Source organism: Gossypium hirsutum, chromosome D02 (genome assembly GCF_007990345.1).
Source record: "Gossypium hirsutum isolate 1008001.06 chromosome D02, Gossypium_hirsutum_v2.1, whole genome shotgun sequence".
NCBI classification, from domain to species: Eukaryota; Viridiplantae; Streptophyta; class Magnoliopsida; order Malvales; family Malvaceae; genus Gossypium; species Gossypium hirsutum.
The window spans coordinates 50,941,126-50,967,536 of NC_053438.1; the positions used below are offsets into that span (position 1 = coordinate 50,941,126).

Consider the following 26,411-nt stretch of genomic DNA (forward strand, 5'->3'; position numbering starts at 1 on the left):
AATAGAATGGTGTAGATAAAAGAAGGAACAAAACCTTGCTTGACATGGTTCGTTCAATGTTAAGCTATTCACAGCTCCCTACTTCTTTCTTGGGATATAAGATACAAACGACTTGCTATAATCTGAATGATTTTTCAACCAACACTGCTTATAAGATACCTTATGAACGGACAGAATTGTGCATGTTTGTAAGATATCTGAAAGGAAAATATGGTGAATTATTTTACAATCCGAAAGATAATAAAATTAAAGTTTCTACTCATACTATTTTCCTTGAGGAAATCTACATGGATAATTTTAATTCTCGAAGTAAAGTTGTACTCTAGGAACTTTCAGGCGCTCTAGAACAATCACCAAATTTAATTCTCGAGAAAGTTATGGAAAAACTTGCAAGCGATCAACAACATAGAGAAACCCGTCGTAGTGGGAGAGTTTATAAGAAACTGGATTGCTTCATCTATAATGGTAGTATTTATAACACGGAAGTCAAATCATGAAGATGATGATCCACTCACTTACCATAAGGCTATGCAAGACGTTGATTCCAAACTCTAGAAACAGGCCATGGATGCCGAGATGGATTCTATGAAATCCAATATGACGTGGGAACTTGTAAACTTACCAGTTGAGATTAAATCAATAGGGTGTAAGTGGATCTACAAGAAGAGAAATGCAGAGGAAAAGTGGAAACACATAAATCTAGACTTGTATGGAAAGACTACACATAGAAAGATGGCATCAGTTACGATGAGACATTCTCTCTGATAGCCATGCCTAAGTTTATTCCCATACTCTTATCGACTGCGGCTACTCTTGATTACGAGATTTGGAAAATGGATGTTAAGACATGATACGAACTCATTTTGAAATAATTTGAGTAATTTAGATTGCCCTATCGTGAATTGAGTAAGGATAAGTTCGTCTCAGGGTTAAACGAAACAAAATAGGATAAATGGCTTCAAACAATAGTAGTAGGTAAAATGGTTAAGTAATTAATGGATAATTTGGCTAAGACCGAGAATGAACCAACAATATTGGATTGTTGACCCTAGTCTCAAAATGGCTCTTAGGTGATTTAGGGTTTTTAAAAAAAATAACAAACAGCAAGAACCTTGACCCGCTATCAAAAGTGATAGGAACCAAAGGTATATGAACGCCACACCAAAAAAGGTGATAAGTTCAGTTTAAACAAAAGAAAGAATGAAGCCATAAGAAAAACTTGATAAGTCAATTCAGTCTTGCAATGAACTAGGAAAGTTGGAAATCTCACAAGTTTCAGTTTAAGCATAAATTTGGCAAAAGTTCATTACAATGAGCTGATTACAAGTATTTATAGTGCTAGATAAGGCCTAGCCGAAAAGTCACAATTGTTCAGCTTAAATGAGCTAATAATGAGCTGAAATAAAACTTAATCACTAAGCACAAACTCTTAAAATTCTAGGCCTAAGTAACAACAACTATCAATAAGACTTAATCACTAAGCTTGAATGCTTAGGTTTCATTCTTGAGCAGCCAAAGAGTTTAGGATAAGCTTTAAATTCTCCATTGGACAGTCGAATAGACACCAACAACATTCATGATATTTTTGGGCACACAAACAAACCATGGAGTGTTCTTAAAGAGGCAATCAGTTATGGAATTTGTAATCACTCCTTTGTCCATTGCTATTCTTGAATAGCTCTTTGGAGAAGATGGAAAGGCTGCCAAATTTTAATGATGCATATCTCTCCTTTTATTGTTGTAACAGCCCCTTGTATGTAACCAATTCAAGCAGAATAGTCGCATTTATCACTTTGTAATAGCCCTTGTACATAACTGATTCCAACTAAATAGTCACTTACAAGCATTTATTAACAAACACATTAAAACACATTTAAACACACTAAACTTAATAAGCTTAATTAATAAACTGTAAACACTTAACTTAATTTAATAAACTATAAATAAACATATTTAACAATAAGTTATTCCAACAATTAAATAAACTAAGATAAGCATTTATTCTAGCAATTAATTAACTAAAATAAGTTTAATAAAATTAAAGTTCAGCTTGCAATAAATTGCAAGGGACGCCTATTGAGCTGCTCCAAGCATGACCAATAGATTCGGCTACTTGCTCTCCCCAAGCTCGATCAACATAGCTTGCTAACGCATCTTGAAACCTCTTAGCTTGTGACCGAGTTATAGGTCATTGTGGCAGCTCAACGAGTACGGTGGTAACTTCCCGAGCTAGGGTCGCATCAAGACAGTATTCTTAAATGACTATCTTGATAAGACCATTTACATGACTCAACCCACTAGCTATGTTGTTAAAAGAAAGAAATAGAAAGTTTGCAAACTACTAAATCCATTTATGGACTTAAGCAAGCATCCCGCTCATGGAATAAAAGATTTAATAAAATGGTTAAGATTTATGGGTTTGAGCAAAATGCCGATGAACCTTGTATTTAAAAGTGCATAAAGCACATAAAGGTGGCCTTTCTCATTCTATATGTCGATGATATTCTACTTATCTGAAATGATGTAGGAGAATTATCATCGGTTCAACTGTGGTTAACTCAATAGTTTAACATGAAGGACTTGGGTTAAGCTAGTTATATTCTTGGATTTCGAATCCTTAGGGATTGAAAGAATAAAACGATAGTTTTATCACAAGCTTTATACATCGATAATGTGTTGGAACGGTTTTCAATGAACGATGCAAAGCTAGGCGCTTAGCTGACTACATCAGGGTTTCATCTTTTTTTGGATGACTGTCCTAAGACAGTAAAAGAAAAAAAGCATAGGAGTAAGGTTTCATATTATTTGGTAGTTGGAAGCTTTATGTATGTGATGCTTTGCACACATTTAGATATCTGTTTCGTAGTGGGAATGATTAATCGATATCAGACGGATCCTTGTCTTAGGCATTGGCAAGTTGGAAAGCATATATTAAGGTGTCTTAAAAGAACCAAAGGTTATATGCTTGTGTATACTGGGGAAAACCTTACTCGTATTAGATACATAAACTCAGACTTCCAAACCTGTAAAGATTCAAGGAAATCGACATCAAAAAGTGTATTTGCCCTATGCGGTAGAGCCATATAATGGAAAAGTGTAAAGCAAACTTGCACTGTTGACCTACTACAAAGGCCGAATAGGTGGTTGTTTTTGAGGCAACAAAAGAAGCGATACGGCTTTGAAAGTTCTTAACCGATCTTGAATATATTCCTTGTATGGAAAAAGCTATAACAATATATTATGATAACGGTGCAGCAATAACTAATACCAAGAAAATAAGAAGTCACAAGAGAACCAAACATATTGACCAGAAAAAGCTATAACAATGTATTGTGATAACAGTGCTGTAATAACTAATACCAAGGAAATAAGAAGTCACAAGAAGACCAAACATATTGACCAGAAGTATTACTTGATATAGGAGGCATTAGCCGAAGAAATAATAGATATGGTGAAAGTAGATTTTGAAGATAACCTTGTAGATTCGTTTACTAATACTCTTGTAACTAGGAGTTTTAACAAACATGTCGAGGATATAGGAATATGAAACATGAGACATTTACTTCACTAGGGCAAGTGGGAGATTGTTGGGAAATGTTCCCATATTGTAGTAAATATGTAACTGTTTTCTATTTATTTGAACTGTGAATAAATAAATAAAGTTAATTCACGTTTCACTATTATGTCTTTTGTATTTTTGTCTTTTATATTTTGCATGCACAACAAAATTATGACAAAAAAATATTAGCTCATTGATTGTCTAAGTTTAAACTGAAGATAAGTGGCATTGTAAGAACGTTTACATTGCGAGAAAGACAACTTACTTCAGTAGATAATCTAAATAAATCCGTAATCCTGTAAAAGAATTGAAGTGAGCATTTGATTCAAATGCTGAGAAGGATTATTATGTCGTCTACAATTCCAATTAGGGAGATGGCTAGTCATGGCTATCAAAGCAGTTGACTCCATGGGTAGAGACATTGATGTATTCATTGGTAGAATAATACATTGGACTGGACCCAAGATGAATTAATTTTGAATCTGTTTGTGAATTAATTCACCTGTGATGTTCATGGTGTGATTTACCTAAATCTTGAGTTAGTCACTAACTATGCGTATGCAACTCATGTGCTTTAATATAAGTGGAGGCTTATGCTCTAAAGATGATCGAGCCCATAGCTGCTATGTTGGGTATATAACTTGTGTATGTCATGACTTTACTAGCAACAGTGGTATTCATAGCTCAATTAAAGAGTTGGCATTGTGTGGAATGATAAATATAGAACATGGCCACGAGTTGCTCGTTCTCGAACGAGCAATTTATTACAGTCATTTTTTGACAATAATCATATTAATCATTAAGAAGACACAATAGTGACAATGAGATAAAATAGGATTGTATTGAGTGAACGAATTTAACTCAAAGAAATCAAGGATATCATATGAAGGTAACACACACATGACGTAGTCATTGGATAAAACAGTTGGATGAATTGTTTTAGAAAAGAGTATAGAATAAGGACTTTTCAATCATGGTACTTCTTGTGGATTGACTCCATGATTAAGTAATTGCGAATTATCGGAGCGATGCTTCTAGACATAATTGTAATTATTCGAGTCTAATTGTACATGTTTGATTGGTCCCTCCGCTAACTCAACAAAAGCTCGATTAGACTATATTTGAATCAAAAGAAAATTCTATGACTTTGGAAATAATTTAATTGTGTCGATTTATTCGATGTGAAATTAAATTAGATGGTTATGAGAATTGTTCAATTAGAGAATTTAATAAAATAATTTTCTTGAAAAATTAATTTAGAAAATCTAAGTGATTTTTGGAAAAATTAATTTTGATCAAGTAAAATTAAATTAATCAAATTAATTAAAATTAATTTTCAAGTTAGACAATTGGTCTAATGGGTAATTGAACTTGAAAATTGGATCTAAGATCATAAATTGGGCCTAGGAGCCCAAAATCGAGACTAATAGCCAAAAATTGGTCAAACCGAGCTCGATATGTGAAACCGGGTCGACGGTCCAACTGGTGGCTAGACACAACTAGTTGAGTCGTCACTGACCTAAACGAAACCGACTCAAGGTTTCATAAGGGTGTCGCACTTGCATCACCGGACACGACAGTGTTGACAGTTGCGACGGCGGTGTCCTGGTGGCCGGCGGTTGTTGGTCTTCGATGGTTGAACAGTGGAAAAGTTACATTTCTACTAGACTCTATCAGAGAATTTGATTTTAGATTAACTATATCAAAAATAATATTATTTTAATAGTTTAAAATTAAATTAAATTTAATATTTATCTTAATAGTATTTTATTAATTTAATATTAAAGTGATTATCTTAATATTAAAGTGATTAAGTTTAATCATAATTGAACTCTCTAAACTCTCTCTATATAAAGAGAGTATTGGGTTGTTATTTTACACACTTGAATTCAAGAGAAAGTTGCAGAGAGAAAATTCTCTGAAGAGATTATTTCAGAAAATTTCTAGAGATATTTTTTAATTTACAACTTGACCCAAAAGTTTAGGGAAATTGTGAAACTGCCCCACTGGTAATTTTTATGAAAATTTTTTTCTATTTTGAAGCAAGCCCACACTCGGCAAACATGAGCTTGAGGATAGCGGAGAAGACTACTCGGTCGAAGTGCTCATCCTAGATGAATCAAAAAGGTACAATTTTGATTAATTATTTATTACTTTAAACATCATAACCAATATCTTGTTTTGGAAAAAAATTTAAAATTCTAGTTTTTCAAACTCATTTTTTCCAAAAATTGGTATCAGAACCAAGTTCTGTTTTATCTATAAGTATAACCAGATAATCAAAATAAATTTCTCTTCTTTTTAATGATTTAATTACATAGAAAGTAACATTCTTTAGATTTTATGCATGTTTTGAGTTATATATGGGAATGGATGTGATATTATATATTTGTTATATAATTTTTTTTATTTTCGAGATTGTGGTTCTTAAGAAATAGATGGTGGACTATCATCTCCGTGTAGGGCTATTTTTTAAAAAATTCATAAAATTCTTGTGATTCGGAAATAAACATAGGAATTAAATGTAATTTTTCCAAAAGGAGTCCATGACGAGGAAAATATGCGGTGGCGGTTGAAGACCTAAAGAATGCTTTGTGGTGAAAAATCATGTAATTTTATTTTCTAGAAATAGAACCATTGAAACCTTGGCTGGCAATTTTATTTTAATTACCTATCTCTTTATATATTTGTTTTATAATTGTTTATAATATTTATATTATGTAATGTTATAATTGTGATATATATATATATATGAGATGGTCTATAGTTGATTGATTAAAAAAATAAGTGTGGTAATAAGAAAATACCTATACCCTTATAATTTCCTTTTAAAGACAACTAGTCATGCATAACTTTCAAAAAGATTTTCCCAAGATGACTCACAAATGAGAGCATGTTCATAATGGGTGTTAAGACAATGGTTACACACTCAAGATCATCTCTTATTAAATAATTTCCCAAAAAACGATATTTAAGCTAGAGATGATGGTCAAATGTTAAACGATCATTAGCTCATTTGGAGTCTTGAGAATTAAGATTCATAAACTGATTGGATGTAATCCATGTTCTTGCTAGTTAATCATGGGACCCCAAGGCGATATAGTTGATGGGTGTGAGAATGATCGTAGCTGTTAAACTAAGCCTTATTGGATAATATGTTTTGATATAACAAATTAAAGTGTTTTTGAATAAAATTAAAGTTGAGCAATTTCATAAAAATCAAGTTGAAATGGTTTCAATTGAGTCAAACATTTTCAAACATGTTTTAACCATTTTCAAACAAGCTAGAATTGCTCTAGGACAAAAGTATCGATGTTTTTTTGTCTAAGTATCTATATTTTACAAAATATCAATACCCCTCTGATAATCTATACCAAATTGACATTCTATCATTTTCAAATCCTAGTAGGTATCGATCCAGTTTCAATAGTTTTCTTAAAGTATTGATATATTTCCTAAGGTATCGATATTCCTACTCTAGCGGTTACTGAAATCAGCATTAATTATAAAAAATATCGATACTCTTTTAGTAAGTATCGGTACTTATTGCTATAGCTAAAGTTAATGACTTGATATTTCATCCCAACGGCTACATTCACTTCTACAACAACCACAACAGTTGGAAATAAGTTACAGGGTATAAATATCATCTTCAAAAGGTTTAGCAACAACAAGGGACGTGTGCAAAGCTTAAGGATCAATCAAAACAACCTAGAGCTTAATTCTTTCACACATTTTCTTGTAAACACTTGTGAGCTTTCATTGTATTCATTTAGCTCAAATATTCTTCTTTGTATTTATGCTTAATTAGCAAACATCCTAATCTTGTAAGGATTGTTTCTTTGTTTGCTTATTTGTTTCTCTTTGAGAGAGTGTTAATTCTTAAGGTTTTGGTAGAAACCTTAAAGGAGTTGTATCTTAAGATTTGAGGCATAAATCTTAGGATAGATTGTAAGGTCAAACCTTGTCCTCAAAGGTTGCCAAATTAGTGAATTTGGGAAAATCCTTAGTTGTGGTAAGCTAAGGTAGTGAAGTAGGAATTGGGGCCAAACCACTATAAATTATTGTGTTATTTGTTGCACAATTTTTATTACTTCCACCGCAACATCTCAAAAGCCTATTCAACTTCCCTATCAATCTTCTCGAGTTGATTCTTCCCAGCTAACAGTAGCAATGAAAAAAAATATTTTTCAAGGTTTTAACACAAGACGCATACATCATACTGCATTCTTGATATGTTGCTGAAATGAAAAATATTTGCTTAATTTTGCTTAACACAAAGATAGTAATTAGTGAATCTTTATTTTTTTTTCAGTTCAAATATATCTCCTACTCCTCTTATTAGCATTCTTATTGAGAATAAATTAAACGTGGATAACTTTCGAGAATGGAAACGAAACTTACTAATAGTTGATTTATTCGATGGGGAATTAAATTAGGCAATCGTGAGAATTTTTTCAACTAGAGAATTTAATTAAAAAATTTAATTGAAAAATTAATTTGGAAAATCTCACTAATTTTTAGGAAAATTAATTTTTATCAAGTAAAATTAAATTAATCAAATTATTAAAATAAATATGATATTTTTGGAAATTAATTTCCAAGTTAGGCAATTGACCCAATGGTAACTGAACTTGAAAATTGGATCAAATATTGAAAATTAGATCTGAGAACCAAAAACCAAGACCGAGACCAAAAATTGTTTGAACCGGGCCCAGTGTATGAAATTGGATTGACAGTCCAACCGATTACTGGACCATACTGGTCAGGCCATCACTGGCTCGAACTGAACTCACAACAGTTGAATCGGCTGTCACGCCAGGGCATGCAAATGCCTAACTGATGGTGCACCTGCCATGGGAATAAGTTGTTCAAACAGCCTACTAGGGGTTTCGACCAACCCCATTGGAAATAGCCAAGCGTGCAAACGCCTTGCCGAGGGATGTTGCACCCCATGCAATTGGTCGTATGAACGACCGCCTGGGCAAGCACCTGTTGATCAGGAAAAATAGGAGGCTAGGTGTGGGGCCAACTGTTCAAATGGCCAGCCCTGTCCCAACCACGACACCAGTAGCCTTGCGAGGAGGCGTTGAGCCGACTAGGCGCATTCAGGAAAAAATAGCGACGGTTCGAGGTTCTGGGGGGAAGTTGCGTAAGCAATGGCACCATCGGGCACGACGGCAATGATCCAACAACTGAAAGGTGGTCGGCGGCGGTGGTTCATTAGCGGTAAAGTAGTGGAAGAATTATACTCCTAGTTGGACTCTATCGGGTAACTTAATTTCAAATTAACATTTTTAAATATTTATTTTAATATATTTATCTTGATATTATTTTATTAATTTAATATTAATGTGAGTAATTCCAATCCTCGTTGAACTCTCTCTAAACTCTCCTTGTATAAAGAAAGTCTAAGTCATTATTTTCACACATTTGAATTTAAGAAAAATTGTAGAGAGAAAAATCTCTAAAGAAATTATTCCAGAAAACTTTTAGAGATATTTTTTTTGTTATTTACCACTTGACCCTAAAAGCTTAGAGAAATTGTGAAATTGCCCTACTGGTAATTTTGTGATTTTTTTTTGATTCAAAGCAAACCCATACTTAGCAAACTTGAGCTTGAGGATAGCGGAGAAGACCACTCGATCGAAGCGTTCATCCTAGACGAATAAAAAAATGTACTAATTTTGATTGAGTGTTTATTACTTTAGATAACACAATCAAGTTCTTATTTTGGAAAAACAAAATTTAAAACTCTAGTTTTCCCTTAAACCTATTTTTCGCTGCATTTTTTAAATTCAATCTTCCAATAGTATAAATGATACTATATATTTAATGGAATTCATTAGGTACTGAGATTTTGTTGAAATTATATTTGCAATTAAAATTGAAAAGTTTTAGGTGTTTGCAAACAGGTAACAAAACTTGACCATTTGAAGTCAATATGTCAAGTTGCGACATCAAATGTCTACCATCACGATGAGACCATGTTGCCATTCCACAACACGACGTCGGGCTTGGTTCGTTGCAAAGAAACCTACTCAGTATGTTGCGTTGTGACGAGAAACTCCCTAACGTCGCAACGTCAACCCGATGATTTAAAATTCTTACAATTTGGTCTTATTTCGACCTCAAGTTAGTTTTAGAGCTTTCGGAAGGTCATATAAGGCCTAGAAACTATTGTATATTGTATGGTATGCATGATTAAGTTGAAAATTGATCATTTAATAGAATAAATTGAACGTAGTTGACTGTAGTTGCTTCGACAATGAATGTGACATTTTGTAACTCGAATCTGGCGATCGAATCGGGTAACAGGGTGTTACATTTAGGGTGAGTTCTTCATTGCTTAAAAAAAGCACTTCTGACTCCAAAATCACTTTTGGAAGAAAAGCTGTGCAAAACAAGCTACTTTTGGTTGAAATTTTTAGCTTGAAAAGCACTTCTAAAAAGGAAAAGCTAAAAATTTTAACTTTTCCTCTTCCAAAAGCACTTTTGGTGCTTAAATTACTTTTTCACCCCTCCAATAACATAGTACTTTCCTTTTCTTTTCTTTTCTTGGTGTTTAATTACAAATATGTTAAAATCATTAATTAAAAATAAAAAATATTTTTTAAAAATACTAATTATAAATATTTAATGGTTATATTTAAATATTTAAAATATAGTTTATATATTCTAATTAAATTTTATAAATAATTAATATTTATTGCTTAAAATATTTAAAATTTATATTTCATATATTAAAATATTAACAACAAGTTATAATAATTTTTTATATTCTTACTAAAATATAATAATATTAACTAATTTAAATATTATTTAAATGCATATTTGTTACTTGATAATAATATGTCTAAAATAGACATTTTATTTCTCAAAAGCACTTGTTGACAGTAATGCTAAACACTCAAATTTTAAACTAAACTTTTCAAAAGCACTTCTCAATAACACTTTTCCATAACACTTTTCAAAAGTATTGCCAAACTAGCCCTTAGTGGTATATATAGGGTATAAAAAATGATTAAACATTATAATATCATGTAATACTATATCTTTTATTATAATCTATAATATAGTAATAGTTATATATGTGTATTAATAGTTTTAGTAATAGTTATATACTATGGGAAATGATCCACTTACATTAATGTAAAACTAAAATATTTTACACCTTAAGTAACTTTTTGTATGATTATTATTTTGGTAAATTGAACCAGATGCCATTGAACTTTGGTTAATTTTTCATTTTTTCCACCAATTTTTTGAAACTTATTACTGTCGTTATTTGGTAAGGTACGTCTAAATGTGCCACGTGTTTTAAAAAAATATTGTTTTTTCTTCTTTAATATTAAAACATTTATTGTCTATTTTATTTTATTTATTTATTTTCTTTAATATTTAAATGTGCCACCGGTTTCACCACTGTCCATGGCTTCTCCGGACACCAAACCTGCCAGTGAATCTCCCAAGGTTGTCTCTTGATTCTGATAAGCCTAGCCGCAACCCTTTCACTCCTTCCAGAAACATAAACAACTCCACCATGGAATTGCAGACATCGTAGCTATCAAGTATCAACTTATTAAGTTCACCAATTTTAGCTCATGTAAAAGACAACCTAGTCATTCCAAATTCATCCCAATTTTCTCCAGTAAATACTACTTCTCAACAAATCGACCATCGCACTCTGTTACCTCACTTGCTAGATCCACAAGTCCCTTTCAGTTTCCAAACATCGTTGAATAATGAAAACACTGAAATGGGGAATTGCTCCAGCTTTACCATGCTCAGCCAAGGAGATAACCAAACTGATAACTCATCATCATGGGTTCTTCCATCCCCATTGCCTACCATTCCTCCACCAGCCACCGAGACATCACTAAGCAATCCAAGAGGTGTAAGTAGTAGTTCTAGAAGCAATAATGGCGCCACTTCTCCTTATTGTCCTGACCTCAATTTCGACGACTATTCGTGCATGAGATTTATTAGACAGTGTTGTTGGAGTTTGTATTTCCCATTGTTAATTTTCTGTTACTGTAGATAGCTATGACATCCATCTCGTGGTTTACTGCATGTATGATTACCTTGTATTACCCCCACCCTAAACGTCTATGTATATTTATTTATATATACAACTTATATGTGTATACATAATTTTGAGATAATAATTTTGTTCAAGCATTTTCATCCTACTATAAACAATTTTTTTGTTTAATGATTGATTTTTGGTTGTTATTCTTGTCCATGAACACCAAATCTAGCTCTGTCTCTATTGTCATAAGTAAAGTTAGCTTAGAAAATCAATATACCATCATTTATAATTGCTATATATGTTTGTGTATACACATATATACACATTATCTGAAAGGAAGGGAAAAAAAAATCTAAAACACATGATAGGTCACTACTGATGAATGGAGAGATATTAATTTGCTAATAATTCTGATAAATTAATCTATTCCTCTCGATTTAACCATCATCATCTTCGGTGAGTTGGGTTTGAGTTTGTGTTTATGTTTATGGAAGGAGCGAAAGGGTTGAGATTGGACTTATCGAAATTAAAGAACAACTTTGGGAGATCTAACAATAGGTTTGGTATCCAAGGAAGCCATCGATGGTGATAGAATTGGTAATGACTAGGGTTTTCTCATAAAGGAAATAAGATGAAAAGAAAAAAAGAAAAGAAAAAGAGAGGAAAAAAAGAAAATAAACATTTTAATATTAAAAAATTAAAGACGTGGAAAATTTAACGTGCCACGCCATGAACGTTATCTAACAACAACAATAAACGATTGAGTGGCGTTTTTGTAATAATGCGATAATGTTAGCGATATCTTTGTAAGTTTCAAAATTTTAGTGGCAAAAATGAATTACCAAAGTTCAATTACATTTGGTGTAGTTTATCCTTAAAATTTTAACAATTTGACCATCACAATTTATATTTCATTCATATAGATCATACATATCAAATTTGATGTAAATTAAAGATTTCTAACTATTTATTTTATGTAAAAAATTTCCAAAAATCAAGAAATATTAATATTAATATATATTTATTAGGGGTGAAGTCAAAAATTTTGTTTAAGGGGGCCAAGATAAGATTTTAAATTTTGGGAAGGCCAAAACTAAAAAAATTGTATTAAAATGCTTAAATCAAATCATTAACTTTTTAAAAAGACTAAAATTATAACTTTTTTTCATTTAATTAAAATTTAAAAAAGGAATAAATTAAATCTCTTAATTTTGGGAGAGGCTATAAAGAAAATTTCCCCTTGAGCCAAGAGGACCCCTACATGCCCCTGTTTGATTACACCCCTGATATATAGTATTTTATATCAATATGATAGAGATATTAGATCAGTTCGAAAAATTATATGCAATAAAATACAATTATATTGATAAATTTTACGGTTAGATTGTTAAAATATTAATCGTACAAAAAGATATGAAAAGGTGTAAAACCACTTTAATTTTACACTTGTGTAAGTAGATCCATCTCCATATACTATGTTATTAATTATAGTATGTAATAGTATATTATCTATTATAGCTAGCAATTAAAACTGATTTAATTATTAAATCGAGCCAATTCAAGCAAATTGATTGGTAAATTTAGTTTTGATTTTGGATCAATTAATAGTGATATATGTGTATTAATAGTTTTAAAATATATTAATCTATTATGTAATACTATATTACATACTATTATAGAAATAGATAATATATTAACTATTAACTATTATTGTTTATTATTATACTGGTTAAAATATTCTTTAAGTAATATATAATATATTAATAGTTGATATATATGTATTAAGATCGAGTTAGGTAATTGGTTGATTTGATGTTGTCGGTTAATATATTAGATGTAATATGTATTTAAACTCAAACTCAAACCTAAGCTCAATTTAAACTTTCAAAACCCAACCTAAATAAAAATAGGGTTAGCATTTAGTATATTGCCAATTTTTTTTTATTACATAAACATCCTTAAAAATTGTCATGTGTCTATTTTTATATATTTATTTTTTAAAATATTTTACTATATTTAATTTGACACTTGTCAGCATCTTGACCAAATGGAAACTAAAAACTAAAATCTAAATTTTCAAATAAAAAAAGAGTAATCATTAAAATTAAAATTAAAATTATTAATAATATTATTAGTATGACCTAATAACTCATGTTTAATCCTATGCGATAAGAGTAATTATATATTTTATATTATCATTAAAATTATTTTTAATAATTTATTTCACTTTACAATTTAATATAAAAATTATTATTAATTACATTTCATATAAATATATAAGATTTATGAAGACATTTTATAAAATAAATAATTGTCATAAAATTATATTATTTATTTTGTAAATTTTGGACTTTGAATTGGATTTATTTTCAACTCGGGCTAAATTGATCTCAGACCTAGTCAGATTCGAATCATTTAGAGCTCGTTTCGGAATGTAAAAAGTTTCAGGCTGGGGCTGTACTGCGAGCTGTACATTAAACGCCTCCAATTTACTTTGGGCGTACTTTAGAAAAAGGAGCTAGCCGATAGTTACCTTGGAGTTGGACTCCGAGTTCAAACAAAGCATTTTCATAACCCAATTTTTTTCTTCAAACACAAATCAAAGGGAGAAAAAAGAATGGAAGTGGAGGGTTCATCGAAGAAGATGATAGCAACACAAGCAGAGATGGTGGAGAACAAGGTCCCCATCCCGTACAGGGATCAATGTGCACATCTTCTCATCCCGCTCAACAAGTGCCGCCAAGCCGAGTTTTACTTACCTTGGAAATGCGAGATTGAACGCCACTCCTATGAAAAGTGCGAGTACGAGCTCGTCATGGAGAGGATGCTGCAGATGCAGAAGATCCGTGAAGAAGAGGCCAAGTTGACACAGGCTGGGAAACAGGGCGTTTCTGTTCCTCTCATTCCCAAAACTGCTAATGCTTAAGCTGCCTCCAGGGTCAGTCAAATTTTCTTTTCTTTCTTTCTTTTTGTTTCAGTTTCTTTTATATATAATTTAATAACTGGATATTTATCTATTGATGTTTTCGTTCATAGTTTGTTGATGGGTTCATTGATCTTTGTATTAAGGGTTGTTTAAGTTCCAAAATTTTGGGGTATTTAGCTAGGTTAAATTTTTGTTTTTTTCTTTCTTAGTTGGCATGATGGATTGGTTTAACTTTTTTAGGGCTTTGTTTTAATCAAGGTTAGCTGCTATATGTTCGATAGAATTTTCCTGTCTGCTCTTATTATTGAAATTGAAGCGTTTAACCCTTTCTTTCCCTCTGTTGGATATAAGATTAAAGGATTTGAGACTCTGTTTCTCCATTGTCAATACTTCTGATGTTTTTACTGGTTTCCTGTTTTCTATTAAGGGACTTATTTTCATTTGGTCTATTTATAGTAGGGTGTAGTGATTTGGGGGTTTATTTGTTTGGTTCTTGTGGCATTTGATTGGAAAGAAAAGGTAAACTGGAATGTGTCCGTATCAATCAGTTTCTGCTTTGGGGTCTTTTTGTCCATGGAATTTTGTTTGATTTAGAATTTCATTTTGAAGATTTTGAAATTGGTATTAGGTTGTTCTTGCCTAATGACTCGAAATATGGTGGGGGGGTACTTGTAGTGAGATTGAGAACAACATGCATTCTGGATAACCCCCCTAGATGGGTTTGAGTAAGACTATTAACAATCAAGTTTTTTTTGGTCCTTGGTTATTGAGATTGCGTATTATGCTTTAAGAGTAATTCGGTATATTCTTGATACTTTTTTCAGTTACCTGTATGTTCCTGTTTAGTAGGTGTAGCCAATGGAAATTTTTTTATTATGGTCAGTATAAGATAGTCTGATAGCAGTGTAAAGAAGAAATAGGAGTTTGACAACAAAGCACTGAGTTCATACATGCAGATGCATAAAAGTGGAATATCCCAGTTATTTACCAAACGTGAGTTCTGATTTACCATTATTTAGTTTGATTGTTCTTGCTTGTTCCCCTCAAGTGGTGCTGGTATCCTAGGAGATCTGGGCTAGTGAATATAATAATGTTGCTGTTTTAAATCCAAGATATAGCCTTATGTTTAGAGCATGAAAGGAACATAATAAAGAGTAAAGAACTTGTATGCAGCTACCTGTTTGATGATGCATTGTGCTGACAATAATCTCTATGTTGATGGAAATGTTTGGTCAATGTTTGAGAGTACTTTATAAGTTTAGGGAATGTATCAATTTCTTGACAATAATATTATAGTAGCAAAAGTCTTGCAGTGATTACAAGTATTGGTCGACATCAGGTTCAGGGTTCAAACCCTAAATAGCCCCTTCCCCTTCCACTCTTAACAATTGGCAAAAGAAAAACTTAATTGAAGGAACAAATATGATATTTGCAAATTCTGAAAGCACAAGAATGTCATACTCACAACAATGCCTAGATTAGAAGCTGAAATTAGGCACTAGTTATACTCGTTTCGTTTTTTCACTTGCCTCAGTATAGTACTCTTAAGTCCTAAGTACAAACTTTACTGATGTTACTGCAAAAGTCTATTTCAGCAGCTTTTAGGTACCTTTCCGGTCATTTAACCGTATTCACCACTCTTAATATCCATTAGACTGGTAGATATTCTCTTCTAAGTAAAAAAGTAAGTCTAACGTGCAATATGTTTCCATGGACAACAAAATGAATGATCCAAATTTAAGAATTATTGACTTTCCCTAGTCCAGAAGGTTCTTTACATATAGAAGAATAAAAATGGATGGGTGCAATGCAATTTTGTTATGTTCAGTCTCGAAATAATTTAGTTGCTAATAATACATTCCAACAGATATTGTTTTTCGATTTTCAGATTAATATTTTATTGGGCTTTAGTTTTTGTAATATTGCTCTTAAAGCTTTAATGATTTTCTTTTTCATTTGCCATGAGTTCTGCTTATAATACCTTGTTTAAATACATGGCAGGAAGGTTTAGACAGCTTTGGTGGATATTTGATGTTTGTCACCTGTCTGGGAGAAATTTGAAACTGTTTGTTGTGGACGAATGTAAGGACTCTATTTCATTTGTGATCTGTCATCAGCTCATCAACTTTGTTTATGGAATAAAGTTGCTCATCAAAGTGGACATGTTCTTTTTCAGATATATTTGTAACAATGGTTTTCACTTACCCAACTAGGTAAATATGCTTCAGGTTGGTGTTTATTTAATTGCAACAGATATACGATGGATATGCTATTTGATCAATGGGGGCAAACAGATCATGGCTTTAGCTAACAAGTTTATAGTTCAATCACTTCACCATGTAATACATCAAAAATAAATGAAAAAATACACGATTTCACCGAGTCGATGGGGGCATTGATACATGTATAATGTCTAGAAACCCAATAATTCAATGATTTTTTATTTAGAGGAAGTGACCACGACTGATCATTCAAATTTATTAGACGTTGGGGAATTCTATGTGCTTGACAAAGTTAAAGAGCTCGTTTCTATAAGAACTTTCAAGCTAAGTCAAGGCCTATTTCTGTGAGAATTTACGGGTTCGAGCCTAACTCGATTACTTTTACTCTTTCAAAAAAAAGGCATATAGCTTTTCTTTAAGTTTTTCTTAATGCTTCTTAAAGTTATCATATATTTTTATTTCAGTCCCAGCTAATCATATACTATCAGATGTCAAAGTGATGTCATTATTCGAAAAACTATAAATAATTTTTAAAAATTGGAAAAAAATTAAAAAGTTGGAAAAAAATTAGTAAAATTATTAAAAGTTAAAAGTTAAAAATATATATAATATAAAAATTTACTAAATATTTTAAAAAATATATATTAGAAATTTTAATATCTTCAAAATTTTCTAAATCGCATTACTAGATCTTGAATATGAAATTGTTAGCTTTTAGAAGTTAGAAGGATACCATCTACAACTACTTTTATTTCAATCAATTGAAATTTATAATTGGTAGATCTTTTTAGCTTATAAATTTGGATAATTTTTTTTCAATTTATTTAAATAATAAAAATAATTTTATTTCAGTTAAATAATAATTAAAAAAAATATTTTTAATTATTCCAGATATTTTTTACTATCTCAAGACAAATAATTTGTTTGTAGACCAATATCTTAAGAACTATGGTCGAGTCAGGGGCAAAACCAAAATTTTTTTTTAAGGGGTGCCGAAATTAAATTGTAATTTTTACAATAGTAAAAATACAATTTTTAAAAGAATAAATCAAAATTTTATCATTTTTATGGGGACAAAATACAATTTTACCTTTACTAATTTAAAATTTTAAAGGGTATAAATAAAAAAAATTCTATTTTAAGGGGGCCGGGGCCCCTACCAGCCCTATTGGATTCGCCCTTGGGTCGAGTGTATAACCATTCTAAAACACTTTGATACAAAATAAAAGGAACATGTGCATGATGATGGGTGACGGATGGAAGCTTACTCAGACATTAAATAGGTAGTCAAGTCAAACAAACATACTGCTAGTAACATTGGTATAGTACTAAAAATTGATATACTTTAAGATATTAAAATTTATTCAAATTTTATTAAAATATTTTTAAAACAACTTTTTTTATTATAAAAATTGATTGTATTACGACAGACAATTTTTATATGAAATAGTTAATATTTTCAATGTGATTACATAATGTATACTTTATTCCAAGTAGCAACAATTTTTACTATTTAAAAAAAATTACTATCTTTTACAATTTCTAATCATTTTTATAATTTCTTACAATATTTTACAATTTCTATTTTTTAAAATTTTTTTAAAATTTTTAAAAATTTTAACATATTTTTAATTTTTAAATAGTTTTTGTAATTTTTATATTTTTAAAGATTTTTAGGGTTTTTTTTCAAATGATGATTCATTGTGAGTCAGCATATGTCACGTGGAAATTTATGGTTGGTTGGATATCCCAACCATTTTTTAACTTCCAAAGGACTAAACTAGGAACATTGGATAACATTAGGGATTGAAGTGGTGAAAGAAAAACTTTAAGGATCAAAGTGGGAAAAATGGTATATGTTACGAACTAAAGTGTAGATTAAGCCTTTAAAAATGAAATTAAAAATTTTATATTAATATTTATATTCTTTTATAATTAAATTTAAATAAAAATAAATTTAAAATTATTTAATTTTAATTCGAACAAGCTAGGTTAACTTGAAGTTGAAAATTTTTTGTCCAACCCAACCCAAATAGATTGAATCAACCAAGTCAGATGGGCCACTTGGGTCATGAGTAAGTCTAATTAGACGATTCTTGATGTCATAAGAATTAAGTTGGAGGTAGAATCAATTATACTTTCAAATTTTAAATTAATTAATTAAACCACTTATTTTTTTTTAAAAATACTAATAATAATTAAAAATATTTTTTTTAAAAAAATCAAAGATAAAAATGAATCAAACATGATAAGAAAAAATTCAAAATTTTTTGTTAAAGAAATAAAAGTTTTAAAATCTGATTTCTTAAATTTTTAACTGATTGTTTCGATCTTTAAATTATCAGTATGAAGTTATTCTAACTTATTTTAATTATATATTATCAGATAAATCTCTAATTTTTAATTCAATTAGTAAATTCGAGTCATTCTTTACTATTAATGAATCTTTGAACTGAGTAGCTATCTAAACCATTATTGAGTTGATTTTTCAACTTGGACCTCATCAATTTTATTAGTTTCAATATTGTTGTTCACCCATATTATGCTGACTACTATGGGGCATATGTCCTTTAAGATATATTGTCGGATACTCAAGTCATTTACTCATTAATCACTAGGTAATAGCTTATACACTAGAGGCTCTTGAGGGAATTTAGGTTTCGAGATATTGTTTTGGGCTTTTGCTTCCTACTATCATAAGTTAAACTTGAAAATATTAAATGTGATATGAATTAGATACAGATAATATGAAAAAATATTAATATTTATATTACACATATTATTAATTAACTTAAACTTATATAAACATAAAATATTTCAAACATATTTTTTTTGCCAACAAATATTTCAGACATGATTGTATTATGAAACTAACATAATGTGACGAGTCTAACGTAGGTGAAGTCATCGTAGGATTTAAATTTTTAAATAAGGTGTAATAGTTAGATTTTTGTTGTTGTAAGAAAATTAGAAAAATCAATATATCAAATAAGTTTTAGTAACTATTAACCTTGAAAAGTCTTGCATCCAAAAAGACCAACAATGCTCCGAAGGTTGCATGGAAAGTATAAGCTTGGTTCCTTCCCTCTTGTTAACTTGTGTATGAAATCGACAACTCTATTTGGTTCTCGGAATGTATGTTAGAAAACCACAGTCCATTCTCTTCCACACAGCTCATCTATTTGCTTTATAATGCCCACATAGCTTCCCTCTATGTCCTCATTCAACCACTACACTATACTGACACTATCACTTTTGACAATGAAATGCTTAAACCCAATAAGCCAAGCAAAATGGAAGCCATCAATAATTGCCCATAGTTCCACCATTTCCACGGAGCATCACCCCAAACTTCTATTATATAAAAAAACCCACATCCCTTTATCGTCCCTTATAACTTTTCCTGCTAAAGCTTGCCTGTTGGCCAAATTCCAATACCCATCTATGCTAATTTTAGTGTTGGATTTAGTGCCATTAGTGTAGTATTTTCGTCTATATGTACTTGTATTTTTCAAACAAATTGGTTTAATAAAATATCCATCAGTTACATTAATATTTTTTGTATATTGTCCTAAATAGTTTTTTCACGCAAAGCAAAATGAAAGCAAATATTGACTCAATGATCATCTAACATTTAACTAATACTAAATGCTATTACGTGGTCGGATCATAATACGAAAAGACAACTTATATAATAGATAATCTAAACATGTCCTTAGTCTAATTGAAAATGAGCATCTCTATCAGATCCAATTGGGGAGATATCATGTCTTAGGTATTAGAGTGAATGACTCCTAAAAGATAGAGACATAGATGTGACTGACTGGACTAACAGTACATCGAATAGGACCCAAGTAGAATAGATCCTAAATTTGTTTATGATTTTATTCACTTGTGACATTTATAGTGTGACATGCATTAATCTTGAGAGGATGATGGAATATTATACATGACTCGTATACTTTGATGTAAATGAAAGCCTGAGTTCAAATAGAAAAGGAATCGAAAGTTGGTACATTGGGTATACAACTTTTGCAGTTCGTAACATCATTCAAAATAGTAGAATTCATAACTCAACTAAAGGGTAAATGATATCCTCTTATTGGCATTACATGATAGATGAAAACTGAAACATAGTCATGAGTCATTTTTCTTTGTGATAAATGATTTAATTATTATTTGATAGTAATTGACTTTTCATGAAGAAAGATATAATGCTTAACATGAGATAAAATAGGATCATATTGGAATAACAAATTTATCCCAAAGAGATTAAATATATCCTATGAGGGTAAAACACTTATGACAAGGTCATTGGACAAACACTTATTGAGTAGCTTTCGTAATGGTATATAATAAAGGAGAGCTCGGTCACGATACTTTAGTGGAATGACTTTGTGATGCATGCACGAACGTGGTGAAATTTGTTAAATTCCATTCACCGAAGCTGCCAATTTTCAAGTTTGGAAAATCAATCGACTTCCAATGACTTTTTGGATGGGATCTAGACATTTCTGGGCTGTAATGTCTCATAGAGTTCGAAGATATATCTCTTAGCTTCAAAACTCACTTTGAATCACTTGATTTCGAGTTCACGAGCTCAAGTTATGACCATTTTAGTGAGACTGCGTAAATAGAATTTCTGATTATTACGAAAATTGCAAGTTTCGAGATTTTAATTTAGGTTTATATCATATTTTGTTTGATTTTTGGCTTAATTTTTATTATATATGAGCCTAATATTGTATTTATTAGGTCTTATCATTTCATTATTTATTTATTATGAATTTTGGATATATTGTTTTAAGTATTTTAAGTTATTTAGGGATTTTATGTTTCTTAGTCAATAAGAAAGTTTAGAACTACTTATTTAGATTAACTAGAGTTTCAGTATACTTGAGAGTTTTATTTGGATGTACTTAGCTAACCTATATAAAGGCTTTTTCATTGTGCACAATTCATAATTCATTCAGCAACTTCTCTCTTTAAGTTAATAAAATTCTCTTTAAGTTTTTTCTCTTCAAGAATTCCTCTTAAGTTTTCTTTTAGAAGAGTTTTAACAATCTTTTCAGATTGTGAGGATAAACTTCAAGCTTCTTATTGCCAAGTTTTCTTTCTTGGAGCAGAAACTAGAGTCGTTTGGAGGGGGTTATAGGTTCATCTGGCTTAATTTTTATAATATATAAGCCTAATATTGTATTTATTAGGTCTTTTTATTTCATTATTTATTTATTATGAATTTTGGATATATATTTTTAAGTATTTTAAGTTATTTAGGGGTTTTATGTTTCTTAGTCAATAAGAAAGTTTAGTTTAAAACTACTTATTTAGATTAATTAGAGTTTCAGTATACTTGAGAGTTTTATTTGAATGTACTTAGCTATCTTATATAAAGGTTTTTTCATTGTACACAATTCATAATTCATCCAACAACTTCTCTCTTTTAATTTAATAAAATTCTATTTAAGTTTTTCTCTTCAAGAATTTCTCTTGAGTTTTCTTTTAGAAGAGTTTTAACAATCTTTTCAGATTGTGAGGATAAACTTCAAGCTTTTTATTGCCAAGTTTTCTTTCTTGGAGGAGAAATTAGAGTCATTTGGAGGGAGTTATGGATTCATCTGGTTTCCAAGGCTTTTTTCCAGCATGTAGAAGTCCTAAGGAGCCTTGGAAACCAGATGAATTCATAACCCTCTTCAAACAACTCTAATTTTTCCTCCAAGAAAGAAAACTTGACAAGAAAAAGCTTGAAAATGATCCCCACAATCTGGAAAGATTGTTAAAACTCCTCTAAAAGAAAACTCAAAAAGAATTTTATTAACTCAAAAAGAAAAGTTGTTGAATGAATTATGAAATATGTACAATGATGAAGCCTTTATATAGGCTAACTAAGTACATCCAAATAAAACTCTCAAGTATACTGGAACTCTAATTAATCTAAATAAAAAGTAGTTTTAAACTAAACTTTCTTGTTGACTAAAAAACATTAAACTCCTAAATAACTTAAAATACTTAAAAATATATCCAAAATTTGAAATAAATAATGAAATAATACGACCTAATAAATACAATATTAGGCTCATATATAATAAAAATTAAGCCTAAAAATTGGACCCAATATGATTGAAACTCAAATTAATAGCTCGAAACTCGTACTTTTCATAATAATCTCGTTCAGAAATTATGTTCGCATAGTATTTACTAAAACGGTCATAACTTGATCTCCCAAACTCGAAATTGAGTGATTCAATGTGATTTTCAAAGCTAGGGGATAGATCTTTGAACACTATGAAGACATCTCAATTAAGAAATGCTTGGATTCAATCCAAAAGTCATCACAAGTCGGTTGATTTTCCAAACTTTAAAATTGATAGCTTTATTGAATGGAATCTAATAAATTTTACCCTATCGGTGCATGTATCACTTCATGACTAAATAATTTTATAATTAATAGGTGAAAAGTTAGAACTTAATTATAAATTATTTTAGCCCTAGTTATTAATTGGTCTCTCCACTAGCTCGAGATAACTAGAAACGAATTACATGTAGAACCAATGAATGAAAATGATGAAATAGGAGAAATAGATCGCATGTATCACTATTCGCAGTGAATGCATTTTCTCGCTAAGGACAAGAAATGACTTAGAAATTAGCTTAATGTTTTTTAATTATAATTAAATAATTGGAGTTCGAAGATAAAATTAGATTAGTCAAGTCATTATGAATTTATTGAATAAGGAAATTAAATATATTTTCTTTATAGATTCTATTACGTTAAAGTTATTATGATTTTAACGGAATTATAATTGAGCTGAGAAAATTATTTAATTGAGAAATTAATTTAGTTAACGTAATTAGTTAAATTAATTGGTCAAATAATATTTTTTTTAGATAATAAAAATAAATATTGGGTTGGATAAATTATAAGTATTGGATTAAAAGTCCAGAAAACACATATAATTGGACTAAATAAATGATAGGCCCAAAGTGGAGCTTTGTATGAGATACAATGGGTAGCAACCTTGGTATTTCTAGGTTGTCGTTACCCCCTACTTCATTTAGAGTAGAATTGTATTTTCTATTAAAATAAATTATTTATTTAGAACTTATTCAAGCAGAACTCTTATGCATTTCTTTATAAATAAAGACCACCGGTTGACCTAAATACACACTTGATAGATGTCGTTATTTTGCCAGAAAGTAGTGGTAATTTATTTACAAATAATGAAATCAATTTTCTGGGAATATCGAATAATTATCGGTTTAATAAGAGAATTTACTTTCCCACAAAAAGTAAATAAATTGTTTTCATTCTGTGACTTGGTTTGTGTTGCTTGAGCCTGCACACGAGGCAATTTGTGGTTCGAGGATAGCGGAGAAGGTTGTTCAGTTGAAAATAAGGATAAACTTTAGTCCCCATCGCACAAAGTACATCTACATCTACATCTCAGTTATGGTTTATTGTTATAAATAACATAACAGACTCTGTTTAAGAAAAATTGTAAACTTGCGTTATAGCTAAAATAATTGTTTTTTTAACCGAATTTTCCAACTTTTGATCGATCCAAGGTTTGGTTTCATTCACTTGTTATCTTCATTGTTTCAATTAAAGGGTCCTTTGCCTCTACTATTGGTAGCATTGAAACAAATAGTCTAGCTTCGATAATACAACAAGCTGAAACACTTATACATTGCCTTGTTGGAAAATATAGTTGTTCTATTGCTCCCATAATTTCTAGCAACGAATAGCAAAAAATATTTCCCAATAAAACTCATAAAAAACAAAAGAGATAAAGAATTTTGAAGGTTTGAGCAAATCCAATCATTCAGAGACAATGAAAAGAACCTATCATGTTCAGAATTAAGGATTACTTGGGTCTGGACAGATCTCGTTATATTGCAGTCCTTAAGAACATGGATGATATCCTTAATTGGTACACCATACATCAAGAAACTATTTGACCTAGCTAGTCCCCTCCGACATCTTTCGACATTAGTTATAATTCTATTATGAAAAGCTAGCGATAGGAATTGCTTAGCTCTTTACAAAATAGGTGATTTCCAAAGCAACTCCCATTTGCTAGACTTTGGCTTCCATTAATGCTTAGCTTTGAATCTATAAGTTTATATAGTGGTCAACTTACCATTAATAGATATTGACCAAACACATTGGTCCTCTTTACCATGCGCATTCAACTATCGTATACTTGCAATTTGCATTATGAGGGAATCATCCAACATGCCTTTAATTCTTAACCAATCCCAACCACGATGGTTATTGACATTTCTTGAACCAATATTCATTGCATCGTATTAGAGCATAGAAAGCAATAAAACTTTAATGGCCCAAAATTACGAACCCAAGAATCCATCCAGAAACTAACTTTCGACCCATTCCCAATAGACCAAATCAATGTTTCTCTAAGCATATCATATATTCTCATAATCGAATGCCAAAAATACATGGGAAGAATTGCTTCTCTTTATATCGAGAAGGCATCCAACACTAAACTTATAATTTGATTTAAGCACTCTAACCCACAAAGTTGCATTATTATTTACAAGCTTGAATCCAAGCTTTAGCAAGAGTGAATCATTCAAATCTTTTAATTTCCTTAGTCTTAAAACCCTATTTGTAGTAGATCGACATAATGTATTCCATGCCACAAGAAGCTTTTAGATTATCTTCTAATGACCTTCAAATAAATCTTCGAATAACCTTTTCAATCTCTTCACATTTGCCCTTCATAACCTTGGTTGTTTGCATAAAATAGTTAGCAATAAAGAGTAACACTAATTTAGCTAAAGTAACTTTACCCGCTAAAGATAAGAGATGAGCATTCTGACCATTGAGCTTTTGACAAACTTTATCCAGCACAAAGGAAAAAAAACCTCTTCATAAATCTTTGATGGAAAAGTGGCACTCTCAAATACTTGCCAAGATCCTTCACCTATCGAAAACTCAATCTAGCACTTAAAGAAATGACAACTTCTTCAAAATTATTATTAGAGAAGAAACTCACTTTTATGACCTGATTTGATGTAGAATTGGTCTAAAATTCTATGGATGAGTGAAGCATGATCCAAATCCTCTATACCCAAAAGCACTAAGTTGTTAGCAAAATATAAATGGGACAAAGGAGGCCCATTCATCACAAGTCTAATTGGTTTCCATGACACACCCTCTATAATCGAACTAATGTAAAAGCCCAATTTCTCCATACCAAGGACAAATAAGTATGGTGAGACAGAATCACCCTAGTGTAATCCTCTAGAATGTATGAAGGTTGTCATCGATGACCAATTCTAAAGAACCTACATAGACAAAGGTAAAACACAATACATGATAGGACAATGCAGTTTAACAAGAATACCAATGTCAAACAAACACTCATCCAAGAAATCCCAATGCATGTGGTCATGTCTTCTCCAAATCAACTTTAATAGTCATCCAAGCAATATTGCCTTTCTTGACTCACATTGAATGAACAACTTCTTCTACTATCATTGTTATTATCAGATATATGCTTCCCTAAAATGAAGCTTACTTGATTCGAAGCTATAAGATTAGGAAGGAATTTGTGAAGTCTAATTAGCAATCACTTTTGTCAGGATTTTGTACAGCACATTACATAAACTAATGGAACAAAATTTAAAAATCTATAATATGCGAAA

General features: G+C 30.7%; 1 protein-coding gene across 1 annotated transcript; it reads left to right on the forward strand.

Annotated features, from left to right (window-relative positions):
- The first annotated feature begins 13,982 nt into the window (after window positions 1-13,982).
- Window positions 13,983-16,721, forward strand: LOC107909944 (NADH dehydrogenase [ubiquinone] 1 beta subcomplex subunit 7). The gene is made up of 2 exons (XM_016837654.2): window positions 13,983-14,529; window positions 16,519-16,721. Exon 1 carries the CDS (start codon window positions 14,209-14,211, stop codon window positions 14,515-14,517), a length of 309 nt encoding a protein of 102 aa, XP_016693143.1. The 5' UTR covers window positions 13,983-14,208; the 3' UTR covers window positions 14,518-14,529; window positions 16,519-16,721.
- The last annotated feature ends 9,690 nt before the right edge of the window (window positions 16,722-26,411 follow it).